At 42.0% G+C, this 25,768-nt stretch overlaps 1 protein-coding gene across 3 annotated transcripts in view; it reads right to left on the reverse strand.

Moving 5' to 3' along the window:
- Nucleotides 1-3,307: 3,307 nt before the first annotated feature.
- Nucleotides 3,308-25,768, reverse strand: part of camkk1a (calcium/calmodulin-dependent protein kinase kinase 1, alpha a) — an 82,604-nt gene continuing 60,143 nt past the window's right edge. For 2 of the 3 annotated variants that reach the window (XM_069667952.1, XM_069667954.1), the window contains exons 7-17: nt 25,653-25,689; nt 25,310-25,331; nt 23,577-23,665; nt 20,786-20,985; nt 17,266-17,319; nt 15,038-15,111; nt 11,473-11,560; nt 8,552-8,680; nt 7,113-7,216; nt 4,850-4,897; nt 3,308-4,559 (exon numbers count right to left, since the gene is read on the reverse strand). In XM_069667952.1, the coding sequence (XP_069524053.1) occupies nt 4,487-4,559; nt 4,850-4,897; nt 7,113-7,216; nt 8,552-8,680; nt 11,473-11,560; nt 15,038-15,111; nt 17,266-17,319; nt 20,786-20,985; nt 23,577-23,665; nt 25,310-25,331; nt 25,653-25,689 (918 nt within the window). In that variant the 3' untranslated portion in view covers nt 3,308-4,486. The remainder of the gene's footprint in view (nt 4,560-4,849; nt 4,898-7,112; nt 7,217-8,551; nt 8,681-11,472; nt 11,561-15,037; nt 15,112-17,265; nt 17,320-20,785; nt 20,986-23,576; nt 23,666-25,309; nt 25,332-25,652; nt 25,690-25,768) is intronic. The other variant, XM_069667955.1, reaches the window with a different exon arrangement.

Below are 25,768 nucleotides of genomic sequence, written 5' to 3' on the forward strand. Positions count from 1 at the left end.
AAATTCTAACTTTAGTGAATATTTATGACAATTTTAAGGAGTGATTTGCAAAAAAAATTAAAATGGCGGCAATCTTTGAGGGTGACATGACAGACACATCTTTGTCAAAGGAATCAGCCCCTTGTCTAACTATCCGCCACACACACTTGGAATCTGTTGAAGTTGTGAATGAGTGCTTCAAACTAACAGACAGAAACACCTTCACAGCAGTAAGATAAAACGACTCTGGACGGTTGAGTAGGCGCCGGCTTGATGACATAAAGATCCCGTCCTGCTGTTTGAGGGTTAAATGCTTTATCTCGAGAGCAGCTACTGATCATCCATCACTGCGTCTCCTGAGAAGCTCTTAAACACACGCTGCTATTTCAAGCGGCTCCTTTGCTCCGAGTCCTGCTCATATCACAGGTTAACAGTGTTTTAGCATCATGCATCATTTCTCTGAGAGGTCCCTCGTCCCCGTTACACAACTCTCACGATTCTGCTTTTTAAAACAACCTTTCAAAACCGACCAGCTGTTACAGGATGTCGACACAGACGGGAGGAGAAGTTTGAAGCAGAGTTTCATTTGTAAAATTGTCAGAGCAAGAAGCAGTGCTGCGACATGCAGATCCATATCAAAGAGACAGTGAGACACACCGATACACAGTAAACATCCTTTACAGGTGAACTTGGTCACAAACTGTACAATGTCAAACTGCTGCAGGTACCAGTAGAGTTTATGTAACCACAATAACTTTAATATGCATCTGTAGGTGGAAACGTTTTTTTTTTAAACAAAAGGACAACAGAAACACAGATAAGAGGATGAGTTGCCTGTTCTGGCTGCACAATGACAAGGTAACGTTCTGATGATAAAGACGACGACAATATTGCAGCTCTGAAAAGACAGACGTTTGTGCAAACACACGAATGTAAAGCTGGAAACACCACGATATAAAAACATAAGAAACAAACAAATAAAATAAAACATATCATTTCATACTTTTTGGTTCAAACAGCCCTTCATTGAAGGTTACCCTGCACATCAGTGCTCCTGTCACTCACATCATCCTCAGCAGAGAGAGAAACAAGACAAGAGATGCATGAACACAACCCTTAGATTTAAACACAACGTTAAAGACATTTATCCTCTATTAAATAAAAAGGTATAAAGCTTGACACCCTCCCACGTGGTTATAAAGTTGACTTTCTGATGAACAGCATTCACAGTTTTCATGCACGAAGCCTCGGCGAACATAAATCCCCTAAACACAGAGGCTCAATAACAACATGTGAAAAGCTCTCCCATTCACATCCCCCTGCGCTCTCCACGCCTCAGCTAGCATCCTTCACTGGAGGATACCGAGGGCAACACTAATCGGGGAAATGCAAAGCGCCGCGCTCCCTGTTTCTAATCAGCCACACTGCGGCTGGCACTCGAGTGGATGGAGAAGTGTTGCTGTTGGCAGCCCGGGTCTAATCATGACATTGAAATGCTCCTTTTCACTGCGGTTCAAGTGATCGCAGCACTCTGCCAGCCACACAGGCTTTCTCCTCTCACAGGAGGAGGACAGAATCAAAACGGAGTTATATAAACATTTATGTGAGGCAGAGCTGCTGTGGAGGCTGAAATGTTCTCACTGGTTCGAGTCGGCGGAGACGAAACAACCCACAGATTGTGTTTCAAGTTAGCCGGCCACCTGGGACAGCAAGGTCTCAGATCATAAAGGATAAAATATAATTTGTGATCTGACAGGGTTAGCATGCTAACTTACTAGCTTATACAGCTCTAAATACTGCATAGCTAGTGGGCTTAAATAGATCAACCAGGCAAATTTGTTAGGCACTGTACACAAATTATTAGGCCGGGGGGTTCAATGGTCTACATTTGGACACAACCCTTAACTTAAAACAAAAACGATGTCCCCCTAATAACAGAAAGAAAACACAAAGCAAAAAGAATATTTAGGCCGAGTAATTAACTTTAAACCAAATTTAAAATAATATTCCATTATATAAATATGCCTTCCAGAAAAGATCACTCCAAATGTTCCTTAACTCAGCCTCTCTCTCTTCATGTCACAGCCGGCCCAATCCAGATGTGAACCACTGAAATCTCCTGACTGTGATCCAGACTGGAGGAGAGCATGCAGAGATGCAAAAACAAAACCCCAATCTGTTTTTTAAACATCAGCATGAACTTGTTTTCTTTGCATTATTCAGCTCTGAAAAACTTCTGTTATCGTTACCAGTCGTCATTTTCTGCAAATAAAAGAGCTCAATGAGGACATTTGATTTGGAAGTAGGAGAAATGTAAACAATAAAACAAACGTTAATTTAACACAAACCTAAAATAGTCGAACCAGAGAAAAACATATTGTTGCTGTGGCCTCTTATTTTTTCCAGAGCTGTATATGGAATAATAATTTTAACATTAACAACCTATAAGTACATGTAGGCAGAATTTAGCATTTAGAAATAATGCAAAACATAAAAAAGGATGGACCTGAATTATAATAATAATACTAATACAATAAAGCCCAACGAATTAAAACTTTTTTTGTCATGATGCAGAAGAAAGTGAAAGAGAATATTACTTTTAGTCTCATCTCTGTTTAGATTGTACAGTACATAGAAATATAGAATCTGTAGGCAGGGACGGCAAGTGCTCTGGACATCTGCATGCTAACAGCTAACAGCTAACAACCTGTTCTAGATCTAAAATTCAACTTCAGACAAATTCCCTGACTCTGTGTCACGAAAGCCGTTCAGCGTTCAAATTTCCTGACTTCCTCGAATGCATCAGAAATGAACGATCCGACCTCCGTTCAACAAACAAGCATTTTACAAGTTTTCTTGAGGACAGACCTGACAAAGCTTCATTTACTAATCTGCCTCATGACGTTCAAATTTCGGCAAAGGTAAGACCCGTTTATAACAAGTCAATCACAAGAAAAACTGTTTCTTTATCTGTAAACGATGCAGCATGCGGAAAAGGAAGTCTTGACTGGAGGTCGTTCATCGCTACCTGCTGGCTGCACGCCCGGCATGTTCACCGTTGTCCCCAGAGGCTGTGTCGTCTCAGACTATAGCCGATGGGATCCCAGACTGCTTTTAGTCCAATAGATGACAACAATCCTGAAACGTGATTTTTCTTTGCATATGGTGAAGCAGATCTCATGACCCACTCCACCCTCTGTTGTTTGTGACTATTTGATTCACAATGTTTTTAAAACCTACAAGGAAATGATTCAATTCAAATCTGTGACGTTTAAAACATAAATGACAATTCTCTTTAGAAAAGTCAGACTCACCCCCCACCCCCCTCTTTCACAGTCCTCCCCCCCTTGTCTGACCTCCTCTGCTCTGCTAATAATTTGTGTACAGTCCCTTAGCCTGGGTAACTTCATACGAGAAGATTACATTTCTTCTGTAAGAGCGCTCACTGATGTTTCACAATAAGATTATTCATGCCTTTAGATAAGCTCTGCATCCAAGAATGTTTTATAATTGGAATTTGATTGAGTGGGGCTCATTAGAAGTAAAGGCATTAGGAGAAGTTCACAGTCGTTTTTTTCAGTCTGTTCAAACTCACCAAAAACACTCTCTCCCAAAGACCCGAATTTCTGTCACATGAAATCAAACAGCACAGTCTGACATTAAAGGAAAGCGACAGCGTTAGATAACAGGACTCAGACACATAACAGAGAAGGAGAAGAGGCGTAAAATGACTCCCAACACAGAAATCGTGTGTTTGAGCAGCAAAGTCGCCGTCCTCTCTGTGCGATCGCCCTCGGACAGCTGACTTCCTCTCCTTCCTGTCGGAGAAGTCAGGCCCGGGGACTGTGAAGGCAGCACAGGAAGGACTTCGACCTCTATCCTGCGGCTCCAAAATAAAAGCCTCTGATGGTACAAGATACAAGTACGGGGCCGTGAGAGGGGAACACTTATGATACGTCAAGACATCTCTGTACAATATTAAATATCATTGATAGGAGATAAAAAGCCCCGCGGTCCACTGGACAGACTGTATAGTGTCTTTTACATGCAGAAGTCTTTGATATTGTTTTTTCCTTTTGTGACAGGCGGCCAAAGACAGTCTGAACATGAGGCCTTGTTTTCATCATGCAGATGGGTAAAAAAAATGAGAGTTTGACAGCTGACAAACATGTTCCTGTCTTTCTCCCACAACAATAATATAAACTGTTAATGATCCAGGAATTCAGCAGAGAGCTCCTCTTCTTATCGGTTCACTGATGCCAGTCAAAACAGAGGGTGGCTGAGTAAAGACAAGCAAGACTGTAGATCAAAATAAGAGACGCCATATTGGAGAAGTTAAATGGGGGTGGTTGGACACTCTGAGGCGGACAGGAAGCAGAAAGACAGGTCAGTGTTTGGAGTGATACACCTGTAGTGTGTCAGTGTGGATGAAGGGATAGGTCGAGCTGTTGTTGAAGTAAAGGGATCTAAAGTGGATGAAGTCGACGACAAAGCTCTGATGTAAGACTCAAGAGGAGGGCTCGTCCTCATGCAGGTCCTCCAGCTCTCCTTCTCGCGGTCCGTCTCCCGTGCTGCTCTTTCTGAAATTAAAGAGAGAGAACTGAGTCGACAGGATTACACTGTTGATTTGTCTCTCTAAACGAGGCAGGGAAACCATTGTTTCATGTGTTTTGAGACATGATGAATGTTAGAAACACCACAAATGCAGCAGGGAGATGGCAGAACTCTCAGATATGACAGCAGGGGAGGGGCTGCCGGGTCGTTTCTCATGATGGGGACAAGCGAGACTTGAGGAGTCTAAGATGAAGATGGCCGCAGCGGCTGGTAGATGTAGGACAAACAGCGAGCCAGACTGTTTGTTTTATTTTACCTGAGTGAGGGGTGAAGTTTTAAAGAGGGCCGGAAAGGCCACCCATCCCTGCAGCACAGTGAGAGGGAGAAAAGATGGACAAGTCACAGGTGAGAGGGTCAAAGGTCACCTCAGGGGGTCAAAGGCATGGTCGCTGGTGGAGACGACCTGCCCCCTACACTCCTCACCTCCTCAACATGAAGGAGAGAGCAATAATTGATTAAGAGACTTTGAGTTGACGATCTTAAAGCGCCAAAGAAATCCAAACTGAAGTTACAGGAAAGACAAATTCTTTGATGTCCCTCCCTCATGACACGCAGGATCTACAGAGCAGCTTGTAACAGGTCGTCACTGAGTGCCTGAATGTTCTCACATCAGCTCCATGGTACAAAAGCTGGAAAGCTTTTGTTGCATCAAACATTTCAGCGGATCTTAACATTCTCAGCTCACACGCAGGAGAGAAAACTATTTAGTTTAGACTCAAATTGATCACAGGAATGTTTTTTCTCAGCAGCCTCTCAGGGCTTCTTGTACTACTGGCCAACCCTAACCCTAACACCAAATAATGTCAGACTTCCTGTTTTTACAGGAAGCATGTTTGCAGAATCAAACTCTGTGATGGATTAGTGGGTTTTTTTTCACCATATAAATAACACTAATAATTTGACTGTAAAGACAAATATGCAAGAATTATTCAGTAATAAGCATCTCATTATCCCATGTCTTCTGAGGCCCTGAAGGACCTATAAATAAGGGCCTGTGTCCACTAACGGCGTTTTTTGCGCCTATTTTCTATAACTAACCAGTGCAGTTCAGAGTTTTCAGCGTCCTCAGCACAAAAACGTCTCTAACCCTGGTGATGTCATCAGTGTTATCATAGGTTGGACTTTCTTGACTTGCATTAAACTGAAGATGGACACTTAAAAACCACGCCCATTATGAGGCAAGGAATGTCAATCTACAAATACTGTCAAGTTGCATCATGGGAAATGTAGGATCATCTTGTAGGACCAGAACTTAACCCACAGTAAAGACAAAAAGTCCGGATCTCTTGGCCTCTCAGTTCTTTTAAAAATAATGTCACTATACGCTCACTAACGCAGTGAAGTGCTCTGCTGAGAGTTGCCCTTTAATCGAATTACAAATAATCTGCTTTAATCAAGTCAGATTTTACCCCGTTACCAATAAATTCTTCTGCTCATGTCATGACCCTACCCACAGCTGCTTCCTCTTTCACGTTATTTTGGAGGAAATGACCCAAATCATCCCTTACTGTTAGATATTCACTTCTTACACCTGTCAGTCAGAAAAAAGCTCAGCACCAGATTGGTTTCTAAGACGAGCATCTCTTGGGGCTTTCAGATTAAAAATGTCTCATAATTAAAGTGGTTGAAACAGATGTTAATGCTGCATAAGGTATACGGTTGTTGTTGTTTTGGGACTCTTTTTAAAGACCTCTCAATGTAGTTCCTCGATGCTGCTGTGAGCCCTATATGAATAAGGCGTTGGATTTTTCTATTTTCCAGCAGGGGGCAGTGTTGTTTCAAAGTCCCTACACGTCCTGTGAAAACACCTTCACCTCAGATAGCAGCTCTGTGACTGCCTACAGTGTAAGAGGGGAAACCTCGGCCTAGAAAGAGGAGAAATCATCTATTAAAACCCTCACTATGGGAGATTACACGCTCAGCGCTGCAGTGCTGCATCCTCATGACAGAGTCTGCAGGACACATAACACAGATTAGTGTCCCGAGGGAACCCACACTACAGCAGGGGAGAGCTATAGCTGCTCCAATTTGCCCTGGGTTGTTCTGTGTATGTTGTGTGATGGGATAAGACGATTGGCCGTTTCCCCTGTGATGCTTTCAATCTGTGTTACAGAAAATCCAAGGTCAGCCCGCGGCGCCGTTGGATCTGTATCATTCTGTCTCTCTGAATCCCTCTACCCTAGAAGGCTGAAAGCAACACACAAAGAAACACTTATAAAAGCTGTAAGCTCCACAGCATACAATGAAAGAATGAATTATGGTGCTATGGCAACCCAAAGCGGCAGCTGCTGCTGCTGCTGCTGCTGCTGCTGCTGCAGGAGTGAATGCTGGTTAACCTGATACAGCAGAGAGAGGAGACAGGTGTGAGGCACAGATTCATGTCCACAGCAGTCTCTGCTGTAGACATGAGCCTGTTTTATTTCTGGTTTTATCTTCATGGATTAGATATGTAAGTACTGAGTGTCCACAGAAGATCAGGACATGGATGTCTGTCAGGCAGATGGACTGTGTGTGCTTACATGAGAAGGCTGCCAGGAGCAGACATGGACCTCTCCTCTCTCCTGCTCGGACACTCAAAGGGGTTACTGAAGGAGCGCTTCCTCAGCATGGCTCTGACCAAGATCTGAAACAGTCACAGACACATTCATGTTAAAAAGACACATCTGAAATGTGTTTTTTTGTTGTTGTTCACAGTTGACAGATTTAACGAGCAACATTTTTATTGCGAGACTTTCAGGCACAGGGAGCAAACAAAGACATTTGAGTTTTATGGTGAGATCAAAATGAGGAGGTTTTTTTGCTATAAACTTGACAAATTGCAAAAGTAACGTGTAGAAAATTACATTCTGCAGGCAGGAAGCCTCCCTGTTACCTCATAATAAGTTATTTGATTGTAGTGATCTGATCACAGTGCAGAGGTTTTGCACAGAGACCTTGTTGGCAGCTGATAGAGGCAGAACACTGATAGCTATAAATGTGAGCCTACTTTCCTGGTCCCCTGCTGTCTAAAAAGACGGCTTATTATGGATGCAATATTGATATATATTATATTATATGTAGATATATATATATATTGATATAAGTTCTTATTGTTGAAACTTAACTCGTTTACACTGCAGGTATTCAAGTTTTTTGTATAACATGCCTAACATGTAATTACAGTGTCTGCTGTATGTTGATGGTAAACAGCAGGAAGGTCAAACATGCTTATGGTAAGGCCCTCAGTGCTCTAAACTCCAGCAGGCAAACAGGAAGATCTTACAGTTTCTCTGTTATGCTGATATTTCTGAATCTAACAGGCCTCTGTGAACCTGTGCTGTCCATCAGCGGTTCTGCTCGGTCCGTTTCTAAGTTATCTTTTGTTATTACGGATCTCGGCTGCTGTTTTTCTCACTGGTGTCACACTAGCTAGCCCAAGCTGTAAGATGTCCTTCAACGTTAGGATTGAGTAGGACTGGTTTCTAGCATGTTTCTTAATTTATAAATAAACAAACTGACCACATGGAAGCTATTATTGTCAGAAAACGTTATCCCCTTTGTCCTCCATGGTTTGTAAACAGGAAACCTGTCTTCAGTGTGCACTTCAAATCCTACTGTCTTTGGGAAGTCACCTTTAATGCGGCGAGCTTTTCCTTCTTTGTTTGTTTCTTTAAAGAGTTATATCTTAAATTCATCCATTATAAAACTATACATATTTATTATTTTACACCTTTGAATCTGTTTGAAATGGGTCTAACCAAGGACAATAAATGTTGGAAATATAATACCGAGGTGGGCACATTGCTCCATGCTCTATGGGCCTCATGGTACGACTATTCTGGAAGGTGGTCCTGTAAACTTTTGAAAGCTAGCTGGCTAAAACAGCCTCTTCCAGAATCCCCACAATTATGTTTGTAAGGTGACAAATCTCCAGTAAAACTAGCCAAAGATGGAATGTGTGGAAAACTGTGTTTCTCACCACTGCAGAGAGACTGGGGACAAACTTGACCGAGTTCTGGATGTCCTCCTCCGTCACCTCCACCGCAGAGCAGTGCTCCTCCTCCAGAGGCAGGGGGTCGGTGCCTCCCTGGGTCACCCACTGGTCCATCTGAACACACACACACACACACACACACACACACACACACACACACACACACACACACACACACACACACACACACACACACACACACACACACACACACACACACACACACACACAGGCAGACAGATTACATTAAGACCTGTTAATAAACTGTGTCAATGAGCCACCGCTGCTAAAGTACAGTTGTTTGAAACTTTATAGACAGAATGTATATTATTAGATATTCAAAGTATTCCTGGTACTGCAGTTTATATTCATGATGAAGCACTTGTACTTACCAGCAGACATATTTTACACTTCAGCCAAGCAGCCTTCTGTTTTGATTTATAGTGTTTTGCTAAAACTCAACTGCAAACACTTAAGAGTAAAGACAGATCATCCTTCACAGATACCAACCAGTTTATTCTAGTCACAGTTACGTCATAACTGCTCTCATTGATTTAAAGTATAAACCTGATGAAATTATAGATCTGTTTGTTTTTGTCATCAAATCTGCCAAAAAAAACAACGTGTAAGTCCCCATGCTGGCTGTGGCTCTCAGCTCCTGTCAGTCCCACTAAAGATCTGAACTTTAGAGTTTTATTTCTAATAAAAGGCACAGAGCGTTCTTAACCATCGGGCCCCTATGAGGTGCATTTACTGGGGCCTATTTCCAGTGGCTGACATGGTGCTGTGTTGTGATTATTGACGGTGTGTTTAAGAGTGTGTTTGGGATTGATTCCAGGGTAAACTATATCCATCATGATGTGTTCATGCCTGTTAGGAAGATCAATTTGATGCCTAAATTGGTCTTTTCATGCGATTGGTTGACAGTAAGAAATACTTTGTGCATTCATGTGCTATTTGGGAAACTCTCATCTCTATTTATGGACGTGGATGTTCTGGTTTTCTGTTCTAGATCTAAAATTCAACTTGAGATAAATTTCCTGACGCTGTGTCACGAAAGCCGTTTAGCGTTCAAATTTCCCGACCTCCTCGAATGCATCAGAAATGATCGATCCGACCTGTGTTCAATAAACGAGCATTTTAAAGTAGTTTCCTTCTCCTCTTGAGGACAGACCTGACAAAGCCTCATTTTTACTTGTTCCTAATCTGCATCATGATGTTGAAATTTGAGCAAACTGAAGAGCCGTTAATTAAAGTCAATCACAAGAAAAACCTTTTCTGTAAACAATGCAGCACGCGGAAAAGCATGTTGTTTATCTCTAACCACCGGCTACATGCCCGGCATGTTCACCGTCGTCCCCAGAGGCTATATCGTCGTGAGACTTTAGTCGATGGGATCTGAGAATGAGGAAACTCTGACTTCCAGCCGAAACCAAATATCAAACATTACAACACAAATGATTGCTGCTCCTTTAGAAACTAAGATTCTACTGTTTCTATTTGACTCCTCAAATCCAGGAAGATGCCAAAAGACTCTTTCAAATCAGTGACCATGGACATACTTTCACTATCCGGTGCAATATTACTTCATAGAGTGACACCTGCAAGCTAGTTCAGGCAGGCCACTTGAGCTGCACTTATGTCACACCCGACATGCGTCACTCTCCACCACAACCACCTGACACATTTCCTCCCAATTTGCCTATTTAAGCTGCAAGATTACCTGTCTCTCTCTGCTCTGTCATTGCCACCGCTGCCCTGCACCAGTACAGCGCTCATACTTTCAGCCCCTACACCTAGTAGGTCAGCACCTACCAAAAGTGGTCCAAGGAAGGAAAACCAGTGAACCGGCGACAGGCTCACCACGCGCGTCCATGAGCCTTGGCCGCCAATGAGCCTGGAAAACCTCGGGTCCTACTATTCATGTGGATGTTACTTTGACACGTCCCAATCATTGCTGCAGACGAAGTACACCCCTTTATGGAAACAGTATTCCCTAATGGCAGTGGCCTCTCTCAGCAGGATGATGCGCCCTGCCACACTGCAGACATGGTTCAGGAATGGTTTGAGGAACAACGAGTTCAAGGTGTTGACTCGGCCTCCAGATTCCACAGATCTCAATCCAATGGAGCGTCTGTGGGACATGCTGGACAAACAAGTCAGATCCATGGAGGCCCCACCTCGCAGCTTACAGGAGTTAAAGGATCTGCTGCTCACGTCTTGGTGTCAGATACCTCAGCACACCTTCAGAGGTCTAGTGGAGTCCATGCCTCGAGGGGTCAGGGCTGTTTTGGCGGCAGAAGGGGAGCTACACAATATCAGGCAGGTGGTCATAATGTTATGGCTGATCGGTGTAATAACAAAACTTCTCCGTGAATTTTTGTTATCACTTAAACTTTTAAACAGTTTTCTTGAGCTGCGTCTATAAACTTGTGTCAAGTAAGCGATGTGTTTGTGTGTGAGTGCGTGAGCATGTTTGTGCACACCAATACACATGATGCATGACAGCCTAATTATCTCTTGTTCCATAAACACAAACAGAGTCTCCGGTGAGAAAATGACTCACTGACACGTTATTAGATCGTGTCATGGTAACCAGGAGGGGAGTGGGAGATGACACCGGTCCTTGCTGGTCTTGGACCTCCACCTCTTTTAAGCTTGCTCCTCTCTGGGGACCGACGGGTTTCATCATGCCCAGGAGCAACACAGCACGTCTCATCATCCCTACTGTACATACCACAGTGATGCCACAGTTCTCTGAGCCAATCACAGCAGAGAAAAGCACAGTCATGCTGTGTCTGAACATGAACAATGACAGCCTTGTTATGATCAGCTGCCTGTGACCCTGAACAATAAGTGGATAACCCCGTGGTCTTCTTTTACACCTGCTTTGTTCTCTATGTCACCTTGATCTCAGGGATGGTGATCCTGTTGTCTGGATTCTTGTCCAGCATCCGCAGGATCAGAGTCCGCAGCTCCTCACTGATCTGTGGCCTGCAGGAAACACAAGATAACGATATGGGAAAATGGTTTTGAGGCCAGCTTGATGTTATGCATCTTTATTGTACAATATACTTTTAATTTCAGAAGAAGACGAGCCCAGTGGTCATTGAAGACTAATTAAAATATGATATCTTTAAACAGTGCTTCTCTACTTTAGGACCATTTAAAAACAATTTACGTCTACTGGCACTCTATTATCACAGATTTTAAAAAACAGGTAATATGCTTTCACAGATTGTCAAATAATTTTGCAGGCCATGGGAGAAAAAGCAAAGATAAAATGGTTAATTATTTCCCCTCTCCATTGTGTGCGATGGAAACAGAAACGATGATAGCACATTGTGTGTGCTGTCAGACAGAATTAACAGATTATCTTCTTTTCTCACCTCCGAGAGGATGCCTGTCACTGTCCATCACTCAGCAAAGAGTTGAGTGTTTGCTCATCTAAGCAGCACAACGAATCACAGACATGATGATGATGACCCACGGATAATTTTAGTGTCTATGTCTTCTTCATACACGCCTAACTAACTAAACTAAAATAGATCAAAATGTAGCAAATAAATGACGTGTGAAGTAACTGAAAACAATTTATCACGGAGCTGCTCGTGCCCACAGGGGACTTTAGCAATGGCTCAGGGACATGTGGGAGGATTGTGGAGCAATGATGCTAATTTGAATGAAAAAATAAATCACAATTTCTAAAAATAAATATATATGTATATTTTCATATTACAGAAACTGTGACGCCTGAACATTACATTAGAGTTTGTGAAACTAATGAGCAAGATAGCAGAGGAGTTGGCTGACAGCTAGCTTAAAGTAGCTAATGCATTCACTGAAAGAATGAGCTTTAATAAATAAAAACGAAAAGGAACTTTAGTTTATTAGTTATAATAAAAGTAAGCTAAAGTAAGCTCAAAGTGGCAAATGGTTAAAACAGCTAGCTAAAAGTTAGCTTAAAAATAATGGGTCACAGCTTAACATGGTTATAGGAAGAAGTAACAGTTGGATAAATATCTATAAATAGTTTCTTAAAATAATAGTAATGACTAATCGTTACAAACTGGTTAGCAAAAAGTAATTGTAGGCTAAAATAATGTATAAATAGTTAAAATATGCTACTAGTAATAAATAAATAGTTGAAATAATGCTACCATTTGACATTAAGACCTCATGAAGGATTTATGAATGGTTTATAATCAGGTTATAAATGAGGTTGTTAAAGATATATGAATACCAATAAGCTGTAATTAAACATAAGAGAAAAAGGGTAACAGTGTTACTTGCCAAATAGCAAGCCCACCTTTACCTGTCCTGTTTAGTCTCAGTTTTTATTTGTTGCTTAGCTTACTTTGTCTTCTCCATCAGCCGGCATTATATCTATTAATCAGATCTGATATTTATGAACAAGTTATTTGCATTTAACCACCGTCAGCATCTCTAAATAGTGAAAAAGGTATCAAATAAATAAATAAATGTTGTTTACAGTGACATATTCAGCATGCTGTCAGCAGCCTCGATTGATTATTATCACAGGTGTTACAATGACATGTACAATCAGGTTGTTAGGTGCAGTGGATCAATGGGGTGTATTGAAATGCTTCATTCAAGAAACCCTTCCAGGTGTGGTGCAGCACAATCCATTGTTTGCACATTATGAATAAAAACAGAGCAGTGACATTACTGAGTGATATCCAGTAACTGGATTTAGCCAAATAGGAGCTTGAATGGACGAATGACAGCGGTGTTAAAACATGTTAAAAACCGTTGATTAATGATTAATAAAATATTAAATACATTAACAACCTTACAAAGAACCTAATCATAAACCATTTATGCATATTTTATTAACTCTTAATGTGATGTAGTGTGGAATAATTTGCCCAAAGTAATGGATAAACATTCAAACTTACTATTCTTAGTGTATTTGTTATTGATGATGGGTATATTAGCTAAAATGTTAAGTGTTTAAAGATACAATCTTGAAGATTTCAATTTTTGTCCTCTTGAGCGCCTCCCACTGGCAATAAACAGTTATCGTAGGAGCACACGTCAATTTAACCAGACGTCCACGGTTGGCTCCGGTTGTAACTCTTGATTTTCCCAGCTGACGGTCGCTTTCCTTTTCAGACTGTTTGCTTCATCTGAGCGTCGAGTTTGTTTCTTTTTCTTTGGATTTTCACTTCTTGTTGAAGTTGTATCTGTAGTCATCCATCTTTTCTTTGTTTGTTCAGCCATAGTAGATTACCGTTTATTTACTGATTACTCGCAACACTTGCAGAGAGCGGAAAAGCAGCCGCTTAGCTCAGCCTACCCTCTCTGGCAGACCAACCACTGCTGGCTGATGGAAAACGCGTCACTAACTGGGCGCCGCCACAGACACCCAGTCTGTAATAATACTATATACTGCAAATGCAAAGGCTTTCATCAGCGGGCCATCGGCTCAGTCACCATTGTGTTACCTCATTCGGTGATAGAGACGTTTATTTACATGAAAAAGTTTGAGATTGTTACTTTACAATAGTAATCGTCTAAAACTTATTGATAAATAGTGGATTAATCGGCTTTCAGCAATGGTTAAACACTAAAAAAAGTAAGAGTACTGGACACATGGCTGATATAGATGATAATGGATAAACATTTGAAACTGGTGCACTGGTACATGTTTGAGAGCATCTGAGTTAATCTGACAGTCATCAGATTAGAGTCATCATAGACATCAGTAGTATCTCAGCTCAGCCATTTCTCTCCCTGACAGTGTGGACTTTAAATGAAGCACAGGTACAGCGTGATGGCCCTATCAGAGGTGACAACAAGGTGCTGCTAACTGTCTTTGATTGTTTCAGTGTGAACACGACCCCATTATGTGCCGTGTTATTCTGCTGTGTTTAATGAACGAGCTCTACGCACAGCCACGGACTCTCTCGAGCCCACTGGGTGAAGACACTCATCATTAACAATATAACACTCTGTCCTGACACTGACACGCTCACACTCAGTCTAATAGCCCCTTCACATGTGTGTGTTTATGCTGCCAATGTGTTACTGCAGTCTACCACTACTGCGAGCCTCTTCCTGGGTGACGTTCTCTTTCTCCGTTTTTTACCCCAAACCACCTCCATTTGTTCTTTGACCTTTCAGACAAAGGAGAATAGAGGAAGCTTGTATGTGTCCAGGCAACCGATGCCCTCGTTTTCTTTTACAATGCTTGCTTTGATCACTTGCAGGCGACATTTACTGTGCGCTGCCAAAGGCTGCTGCATCGAGCTATTCATATTTTTGCAGGTGCAATTAAAAACTGGCAAAGAAGAGAATGGTTTTGTGACTCAGCTGGAGATGACGAGACAGTACATGGGGAAACAACTGTGAGAAAGAGAAGGTTGCAGCATCTCTGCTGTCTGTGTTAATAAAGTGTAGGAGGAGGGGGGGGGGGGGGGGGGGGGGGGGGGCAGGAGATGGACTTACTTTTCTGGGAAATCCACGAGCTTGGTCCTTATCTTATTGTGCAAAGCCAATATGTACTCGTCAATAAATGGGCACTGCAGGAGGAGAAGAGGAAACACAAGAAGAGAACAATGAATTGTAGCTGTGCCACAAAAATGTGCAACCTTGAAGGAACCAGGAACCAGTGTCGGGGAGCAGAGAACCACATGAAACTAAACCAGTAGTTTTACTACATGTTGCATTAGCTTTCTGCGTAACGATGTCGTTACATTTCTTTCTAGTTTACATTTTTACAAAGTTAAATACTGAAACTATAAACGATGGCAGTGTCATCATGGATAAAGGTAGGTGTGACTTTAAATATGTTTTGTTTCTGTGTTAGTTGTAGTCAGATGAAACAAAATCAAGATTCATTTACAACAAACGATAATACTCCTTGATGTTTTCTTTTTGTTAAATATGCAGATGGTATTGTTTTGTTGACGAGGTTTAGGAGGATTGTCACTCACCTGTTAAAAACATGCGGCTATAGTTTTCAGTGTTTTAAAACTCAATATGTAAAACTGAACTTAAATATATATGTGTTGTCAAATTGTGATATCAGTTGATTGTTTGTCTTTATTAACATATATTCCGTGAAGATGTTTTTATAGACGTTTCTGGGGCTGAATTTTTAACTGTGGTAAAACAGTAATGCCCCAGCCTGCTGCCTGAGTATGTTTTGTTTGTTTAAATACAGTGCGTCCCTCAGACGGCGAAACATCATCGACATGAGTGAACGCAGCATGAGCGGTGGGAAGTTTATTTACCACTTCTAAGTTTGAATCCTTATTTGTTGAAATTAAATGCATGGTGACAGACTGGTTGTTGTTGTAGCGGCTAAACTAGCATGTCGCGAGACCGCACACAGGCTCGTCTGCGCTGATTAGATGCACAGAGGGTTGAAACAGCGGCGCTCTGACAGCCAGGTTTGCTGATTACTGTGATTTTTAAAATTACTTTGTTGTTCATCATGGATCGTTCTGTGCGGGAAAGATGAGCTGCTTCCCTGGGATGTATGGATAGCGAGTTTACTGCGCCCCTTTAGATTTTAATGCCTCAGAGACGCAGAACGCGTACCTTGCAACATCACTGGATCTATGATATATAAAAAAAAAAATGGTGATGACGGTCACTGGGTGCTACCCGCGGTTGGCGTCACATAACCCGGGCATTGCGGTCATGTGGTTACCGTGACAGACCTAAATGTTTCCTGCCTGAGAATCCTGCTTGTTGTAATACCCCACCTGGCCTCTAGTTTCTGGAAGGCAGGTGTCTGACTGATGTTCACTGTAAACACAACCAAAGCTGGCTCTCCCTGCACTTTCCCATGTACACAGTGGAATCGACAGTTTATTTTTGGTTAATGTTAGACCTGTGAAAAACAAGTGGACACTTTTTACAATGTGCATTTTTTGTTGGCATGTCACACTTTTGTACGACATTTTGTTTTAATTTCATATCACATGTACATTGGCAACTATTCTTTCTAAGCAGCTTCAGTCAACCAAACTAGATCTCTCCCTTGGGAAGTCTCGGTGACGTTGAACAGCTAAGTGCCTGTGTCCATTAACAGTGTTCTTTGTGCTGGCAGCGCCCATGACCTCAACTTCAGAGCGCTTTTCACCGTCACTTACTGTTGCTAGGTTACGAAAGTTGTCTGGCAGCACTTCCGCTTTCCTCAGTAGTGACTGTTAGGTCTGTTTTAAATTGCTCTCAATGCTTCATATTTGCTTTTATACAAAGAAATTTAGAAACCATAAAAACAAAGTGAAGGAATCGTGTCCTGACATCAGCAGCTCTACAGCTGGAAATTGTACCCTCGAAAAAACGAAAGAATTAGCTTCTCCTGCGCCATTGTTTTTGACAAATTTGACATCTGAAGTCCCGCCCCTCCCTGATTTTGATTTGTCGGTGAGGGAGAAGTGACATTGACGAGCGCTGAAAACACTGTTGGTTTTGTATAGAGCTGCCAGCACAACAACTGCATTAGCGGTCACAGGCCCAAACTGGTTACTTACAAAGCGGTGCTTTCAAAGTAGCTTCCCCACCACTAGCTGTAACAAAAAAAAGAGGTGTGTGATAGACAGTGTTCCTATTCAAATGTCACTGGGTGCTGTGAACAAGCATGCCTGTCCTCGAAATAAGCCCTAATCCCAGCCTTCATTGTTGCCTTTTGTGACTGAGAGACAGACGATGTGCAGACTTACCTTCCCAAAGACGAAACAGTAGAGAGTCACTCCCATGGCCCACACGTCCAGAGCCTTAGAAAAGGGAAAGTAGTGACATTAAATGTGACGTAAAGGCAGCCAGACATTTAGAAACACACTGCGGCGATCCAAACACCTTCTTACACAAACAAACAGGATGACCTTAATCTGTGCACACTGCCTCCAGTGATTTACGGCACATTTAAAGGTTATTATTTGGGGATGTGTACCGTCAGATACCTTTGAGATAGATGTGTGTCATGAGATAGCTGAGGCCCTGCAGCGATCCATCAGGCTCTTTGTCCTTCTCTCTCTCTCTCTCTGTGTGAAAAGCTCTCCTAGAAATCCATTTCAATTCCCTGATAGATATGAAATGATAAACCAGCCCTCTGAACCTCAGTAATCCATCTCAATGCTACAGACCTTTGTTATCAGGCACGATGCGGTGTGACTAACATGTACTAATGGCCTGACGTTCCACTGGGAGTGAACACTGAGGGGGTTTAAGTGACATATGAGTGTCTGATATTAAATACTTCAAAAGCACACAAATTCTTTACTCAAGTAGAGTGATTCGACTTCTTTACTGAAGTAAAAGTGGCTCTGAAGCGACTCAGAGTGAAACAGTAAAAAAGAGCCCTCTGAAGGACGTTTCTGTGGAGTGCAGAGCTAACACGTCATGTTCGACTGTTACACTAAAATCTTTCTTATACTGAAAATAATGAATTATTCAGTCGGATGGGGAATGTCTTGCTGCTCTGAATCTGCTCTGATGTGGTCGGCCATGTTGGCTCACTTTCATCAATGTCGCAACAAGTTCCTCCCGTCAGTCACAGATGGCATATTTACTAGATGGCTCTTCTCCGCCATCGAGTTTCCGCCTCATGTCTTGTTTGATCTGAAGAGCTCTTAAAGTATTTTTATTACGTCTGTTGTCTTCATTATGCACTGATCAAAAAACCAAGTACACATCTTTTCTATGTGTTATTGTCCTATCGGGTCGTGACCTCAGCAGGGCAGAGAAGACTGGATAAAGGATGTAGAGAGAAGGTGCCCCCTGTTACATTCATGGTTGTGTGTGTTTTGTTGTGGTTTATTGTCTGTTAAGATATAGATGTACTTTTTTGATCCCAAACTGGGAAATTGTGGAAAAACTAATAAAGAGTTTAAAAAATGTTGGGGGTAAAAGTAAAAAGTTGTAAGAAAGTATAAATACATGTAAGGTACAGAACTGAAAACTATACTTAAGAACTTTAATGAAGTATTTGTACTTTGTTACTTCCCACCACAGACTGTATAAAAAGATGGACGACATGACAGCTCCCTCAAAGTGAAGCCAAACCCTCTCTATCGCCCCCTGCTGACTGACTGCAGTATAGCTCATAAAGCCCGCCTCCTCCATGTTAACAGATGGGACATGAGTCAAACTATAAAATCAAAATACACGTCAAATACATTTTTCTCAAACATGGTTTCTGTCATTATAGTTAGTTCTTATCATGCTGATTTATGTCCAAGTGTTCATTTTTCTGACAAGTTTATTTGTGATTAGTTATTTGATGCTGTAAAAATGATTGACAGCTCTGTTGACAAATATGGCTCCTGCAGCCGATCTGTTCCGGATTAGCAGAGTGGAGGACGAATGATGAGAGGAGGCATAACTAACACAATCACCACAGTCACTGAAGTTTACATACCTGTGAACGTTAACCTCAGACCAACACAAGAAGCTGCTCTGCTGTTAAACAAGCCGGTGTGTAGGATCTTTGCTGTTTTTTTCAGTAATTTAATTGTGTGTCCTGGTTAGAGGAAGGGGCTACGGCGGCTCCACCCGCCGATAATGCACAGCTCTGGCTTCATATGACGTCACCATCGCAAGACGGCAGCGCCTATCGGGGGGATATTTGGGCTTCAATTTCATTCAGTGAGAGCAGACTGATACGTCCATCTTTATATACAGTCATTGCTTCCCACCTTTGCTGCTGATTTACACTAAAGCCACAAATGTTGGGGCATAAAGAGCCCGTTCAGACCTGATATCAACATGTGGTTTTTTGTGATCGGATCACAAGTACAGGTAAATGGACAGGTAAACAAGTAAATGTAAATGGACAGTACTTCTATAGCACTTTTCTAATCTTTTACACATTCACCCATTCACACACTGATGGCAGAGATCAGCTATCACATTCATACCATGCCACCGGGAGAAATTTGGGGTTCAGTGTCTTGCCCAAGGACACTTCGACATGTAGCCTGAGGGAGCCGGGGATCGAACCTTCGACCTTCCGATGAAAAAAGGACCGACTCTACCACTGAGCCACATACGGAGGTGGTCTGGGAAGCAGTTATCCACATACAGTACGTGAGTGTGTACACACGTGTGTCCTGGGCCACATTAAGGACTGCACACTCTCCCTGTATCCACGGCAACGATCATGTGGACACAGGGAGACCGCTCGCCTCTTATTCCTGTTTGATTTAACATTTCTCTGTTGTCTCTTTGGAAATCTTGTTTTTATTTATTTGGGATATAAGTGTGTGTAAAATGTATGCAGTTTATTCATTAGAGCGGAATGTGACCTAAAATACTGACAGATCAGGTCTGTATTTATTAGTAAGGACACAACATCTCATTTTTCAATACGGGATGATCCCGAACTAACGAGGGAGGGGGGCGAGACGGTGCGGGTAAGAGCTGTGACCCACAATCAGATAGTGAGTTTATGATCCTGCAGTGCAGCGAGGGCCCAGGTCTGTGTGTGTTTTACGTGCTCTGTCCATGACTCAATAAGAATGAAAAAATAGGAAGAATGAAGACTAATCAGAGAAAAAGGTGACAGGAGGAGGGCGGTATATACATCTTGAAAGATCGAGAAGACAGCAGACAGTTACACTTCAGGCGTTCAACAGCACTTGAACTCTTTTATCCTTTCTGTCGTCATCAACGTTTCTCTTATTAAAGAAGAGGAGGATAGGGACTGAAAGGGGGAGGGTCCTTTCTAACTGTGTGAAAATCAATTCTTGTGAGGGATTGATTAACAAGCCTTAACAGATGTTTAATTTTGCAAGACGTATGGAGGAAGTACGTCAAGCACAGAGGCAGGTGGTAGTCAGTCCAATCATTAATGAGGAGAGGCGTCATCCCCGACTAACATGACGGATCATTACTTGACTGTGCGAGTAGAAACAGCTTAATGATGGGAAACATTTCCAAATCAATATCAGGTAAGTAAAACCAATCGGCCAATTCCATTTCTTGACTCTGGTGATGGTGCTGTTCTCAGCTGCATTAATGGCTTCTGAGTTGTTAGAACGAGCTAACACACCGGGGAAACGGCCGACAATGACAGTTTGCTTCTTGGATTAACAGGCCGGCAAAGGTCTGAAAACTCATCTCGGTTTAATGGATCTCATTTCAAACCGTGAGTGTAAGGCTCAGGCCAGCAGCTGCTGCAACCACAGGAGTTCAACCTCAGGCATGGATAAACCTCTTAACATTAATGTGGAGTTAACTTACTTTTCCGCTGAAGCTCTTCCGCGTGTCTGACAGGGTCTCTGGTGCCATGAATGCAGGCGTGCCAGCAGTGCCGGACAGCAGAGCATCGTTACCCTCAAACTGGTTGCTGACCCCGAAATCGGCTATCTTCACGTGGCCATCGTCCCCCAGTAACAGGTTAGACGGCTTGATGTCCCGGTGGACGATCTTCTGGTAGTGCACTGAGGACAAGGACGAGAGAGGAGGTCAGCTGTGAGCTGCAATAAACCAGACAAACGACCAACATGTTCTCATCCTCAAATCACTCATTCACATGGAAGCGTTTGTTTTCTTCGCCGTCAAGATCGCCAGTGCAGCCGCCACCCTCACAACAATCAATGTTATCATAGGCTGAGCTCAAGGATTGCAAACTCGACATGGCAAAAACAGATGGTAGGCTTTAATTTGTGTGTTATGAAATGTTGTGTTTTAAATGAAAATATCTTGTATACACGTTTTTAGCAATAAATATCTGTAGAAAACCTTTTTCTCTCTGGGATAAACCCCAAAACAGACTGCGACTTATATTCTGGATTTTAGGGTAAACCCTGGTCTCCTTGGTGAAGGTGTTCTTTGGTGCCTCTCATACAGTCACGAGGTGCTTGTGCTTCTGTATGAGACTCAGAGGGCTGTGTAGAAGCGTTAGCATGTGACGCCCTGGATATGAGAATGGGCTGGAACAACATTTTTATAATTTAGGTATTATTTTACCTCTGACCTGGAGAAAATCTAAGGGTCAATCTAAATATGAACCTCAAAGGTTTATCCTCTGGGGAGGTGCATGAGATTTTCCTTCATACTCATCCTCTGGGAACCACGATATCTACAACAAATTATCAGGACCCTGAGCCATTCGTTTTTCAGATACCTTGTCAAAAAGACGTTTCCTACCTATAAGGCTCGACTGCATAAAGCTTGTTCCCTCTGCTCTCTGGTTACATTTATACACCGCACTTTAAATGTCAGGTCACAGGACATTTAACATTGGCTGTACCTTCCGAACTTTGAAAAAGGAGGTTCATATTTTATTCAGCATCTAAATAATACGAGCTCCAAAAATATTGTTTTTTACATTTTAAAAGGTTCACACGTTAAATTTGCGGTTTTTTTCTTACAGTTAACGAAAAGTTTCTGTCAACATTGTTTGCTCAAGTTACTCTCAGACTGAAAGTTAAGTCCATGTTGAAGCCCGAGCGTCTGATCTGAGCCTCGGACACCTCACTGATTGGATAAGTGATGCCTACTTGTCTGAGGAGATCTTATTAAAAGATGACACACTCTACTTATCAACCGCCTTGCAATCAGGCGTCATTAGCTCAAATATTGCTTAAATTAAAAACACCCATCAGTGACCTACAGAATGACAAGTGACATCTTAATTAAAGCTCATTTAGGCTCCTGAAGACATTATTTCCTTTAGACAAATGCCATGTTGAGTTCATCAAGAGGAAATCAACACGGTTGTACAATCAAGTTGTATCTGTAGTCATCCATCTTTTCTTTGTTTGTTCAGCCATAGTAGATTACTGTTTACTCACAACACTTGCAGAGAGCGGAGAAGCAGCCGCTTAGCTCCGCCTACCCTCTCTGGCAGACCAACCACTGCTGGCTGATGGAAAACGAGTCACTAACTGGGCGCCGCCACAGACACCCAGCCCATAATAATACTATATTACTGCAAATATACTGCAAAGGCTTTCATCAGTGGGCCATAGGCTCAGTCACCATTGTGACCGCATTCTGCGATAGATACAGTCTAAACATTTATTTACATCAACTAAAGCAACCATGTGAAAGTCATTCTGAATAAACAGACACAAAACTTTGATTCCCTGTTATTCATTTAGCTTAACAAAGTGGCCAATGTCGTCTATCTAGCTGACAAACTAACTAGAAAGGAGACTTTGTGAGCTCTGCTTCAAGGAGACAGTGTTAATGGGAGCGGCTTTATTCAGTTACCACATCAAAAAAATAGACACAACTCAAAAGAGCAAAAAGGCTTCTCTTTGGCTGCTCTATCCAACACGTTTCATTCTTATATATATATATATATATATATATATATATACAGTATATATGTATGAATGATGGCCAAAGAGATAATGAGCCGTGTTAACGTAGGCTACCCAGCTAAGCATGCAATGTAGCTGAGACTCAACTGTGACCTGTAACAATATGTAAAAACAGTGTTTACTGCTTTCACATGTTATTTTGGTGAAGCGTCCGAGTGTCGGCTCGTGCATCAGTTTCTATGATTCTCTGCGGCCTTATTTTCAAGATGGAGCTCAGAGCAGAGAGAGAGGCAGCATTGATCCTTAATCATTAGGCTCATGGCTCAGGGAAATGGATCTAGCGCAGCAAATGAGGACACGGCTCGAGGAAACCATTTCACCGAGGAGAGGCTCGATACTGATGAAGTGGACAGCACACATCTGCAGTCAGACCCCGGGGGCGTGGAAACGGAGGGTCAAGAACTGTTTGTCCCTTTAAAAGGAAAACACGACCACATCACAGTTTTTAAAGAGTAGTGAGAGAGGATCCTGTTCTTTTACACTTGTAGTATGATAAGGGGTACAACAAAGAGGAATATCCTGATAAATTCAGTATCTAGTGCTTTCCTGTCCACTACACACTCACCTCACACTGCATGCTGCTCTTAAGGTTGGAGGGTTAGAGGGGGGCACTGGAGCTTACAGGCCCTAAAAATGCATTTCACTGAAACACTTCACAGGTGTGTTTCACAAAGAGGCGTCGTTCTGCTCGAGATACTTACAGTACTCGATGCCCAGGATCACGTCTCTGAAGTACAACCTGGCCTGCTCCTCCGACAGAGGAATGTCTGTGGGCACCTCCATCACTGGGCTGTAAATCAATGCAGACAGGTCAGACAGACAGGCAGACAGGTCAGTCAGGCAGAAACACAGGCAGACAGAAACACAGATGATGTTCATTAGTTGTTTTGTTGCTTCAAAATGCAAAGATGCAAACAGACACAAATATCCTGATCAAGCATCACTGATACGTGTGTGGATCCTAAACCAGCAACAAAGAACAGAACAGTGTCTGTTGGGATGACGATAAAGGGCATAAATAAGCTGCTATCTCACTTTACATTTACATTAGATTAATGGACTGACTGAATCCAGTTGAGATGTCTTAGCAGGATTCTAACATTGAAGAAATGGTTATTAACATCATTGGTGAGCAGGTCAGGACGTGTTCTAAAACTTGTTAGATACAGTCTTAGTTACTAACTAACAATAACTAACTCGTACGTAGTCAATAAAAAACTTTCTAAAATTATTAAACAAAAAGCTTTGAGTTCTATTTTGCTTCCATGTCAGAGGACGTGTCACATTTACAGTGTAAAATCGACTGAAACTAAAAACTAATTTTAAGATTGTGAGAATTAAATGTTACCATTCAAGTAATTTTACAAAATTGAATAATACTAAATAATAGAAATAATATTTAATATTATAATAATGAGGTAATATAATAAGTAATAGTAAATAAAAGGTTGTGATAACAGTGAATATGACTTTATGACTTTAAGCTTTATGACTAACTGTTATATATTCTTTATGAATGCTTTACAAGAGGAGTTGTTCACAAAGAGGTCAATAAACATGTAAAAGAAAACAATCAGAGCTGCTTACAAATACACCTCAGTGTTTGACTGTGTGTTATACATGATTTATTATTGTTCCAATTCCACTTTCCAATGCTACCTCTCATATAAAACTCATATAGTTTGAAATATGTCAGCAAGCTTTCTTTTGAAAGCTAACCAGAGGTTGCTTTTTATTTGGGAAACACACAAACTTTGCTGCTTTATTCTGAAAGCTGAGCTGAGTTTTTCATATCCACATTCTGAAGCTCAGGGCCACAGGACGAGCAGCCTTATTATGAGTGAGAACATGTAGGAATAAAAGGGCTGAAGCCAGAATGATCGTATCAGTTGCAATAGTAGAAGCAGCGAAAGCAGCAGTTTAATTTTAAGATACTTAAAACCAAATGAAGCAGCTGTTCTGTATTAATCATCTGGACTGTCTAACATCTTTCTCCCAGGGGCGACATGAGAGCAAACCTTCTCTCTCATTCTGACAAAGCTCACAAATAGAGCAAAGCTTCCTATTAAAAGGAGAACACGGCTTATTAATGCTCCTATGTGTAACGATACCAGCTGCCCCCTCCCTCCTCCAGGCGCTTAGAATAACAAAAGGTCCGCGATCATTAGATCGTGGCAGATTTTGAGGAGTGTAGGAAGGAACAGCTCATGCATCAGGACGTGAAACATTTACACGGCCGGCTGCCATCGGTAATAACTGTGAAAGCCTGGGAACATTATGAAAGCCTTTGAAGCCTAGGATGAAACAAACAGCAGCACGATGTCAGCTCGGAGTAATGAAGGAGAGGAGGATGATGAAACGCGGAGGTGAAGGTGGAGGAACAGGAGGGGGTGAGATTTAAATTATTTAAAAAAAGGACATGTTCTGTACTCACCCTTTACGCATCAGCTCAAAGACTGTCAGGAAAGAGGAAGGAGACGGGAAAAGAGACCAAAAATTATTCATTCACAGTCACATTATTCTCTTACAAGAGCATTAAATGATCTGAAAGTGCCACATGAAGCACAGAAAGAGTTTGTCGTTTCACACTAACAGGCGTCCTAACTGTGACCTGGCTCTGCTGATGGAAGACTTGTGCATAATGTGCGAGCCCTGAGGTGATTATTCAAGACATGCTCTGAATTATGAATAAGTCATACGAACACTTGCTGGCATGTGTGGCCGAGCGGACAGAAACGCAGTGGAAGACTGGGACAAAGAAGAAACTTTCTGCATACCCATGTGAAGGTTGTCCTCCGCCGGATCATCCAGCACCTGCAACATTTACATAAGCATCATGAAAGGAGGCTCGACAGATGAAAAGCTCAAGGTCCAGCATTCAGAGTACAGGTAG

Source organism: Semicossyphus pulcher, unplaced genomic scaffold, assembly GCF_022749685.1.
Source record: "Semicossyphus pulcher isolate SPU_LCO1_2020_fin unplaced genomic scaffold, fSemPul1.0.p SCAF_10, whole genome shotgun sequence".
NCBI lineage: Eukaryota > Metazoa > Chordata > Actinopteri > Labriformes > Labridae > Semicossyphus > Semicossyphus pulcher.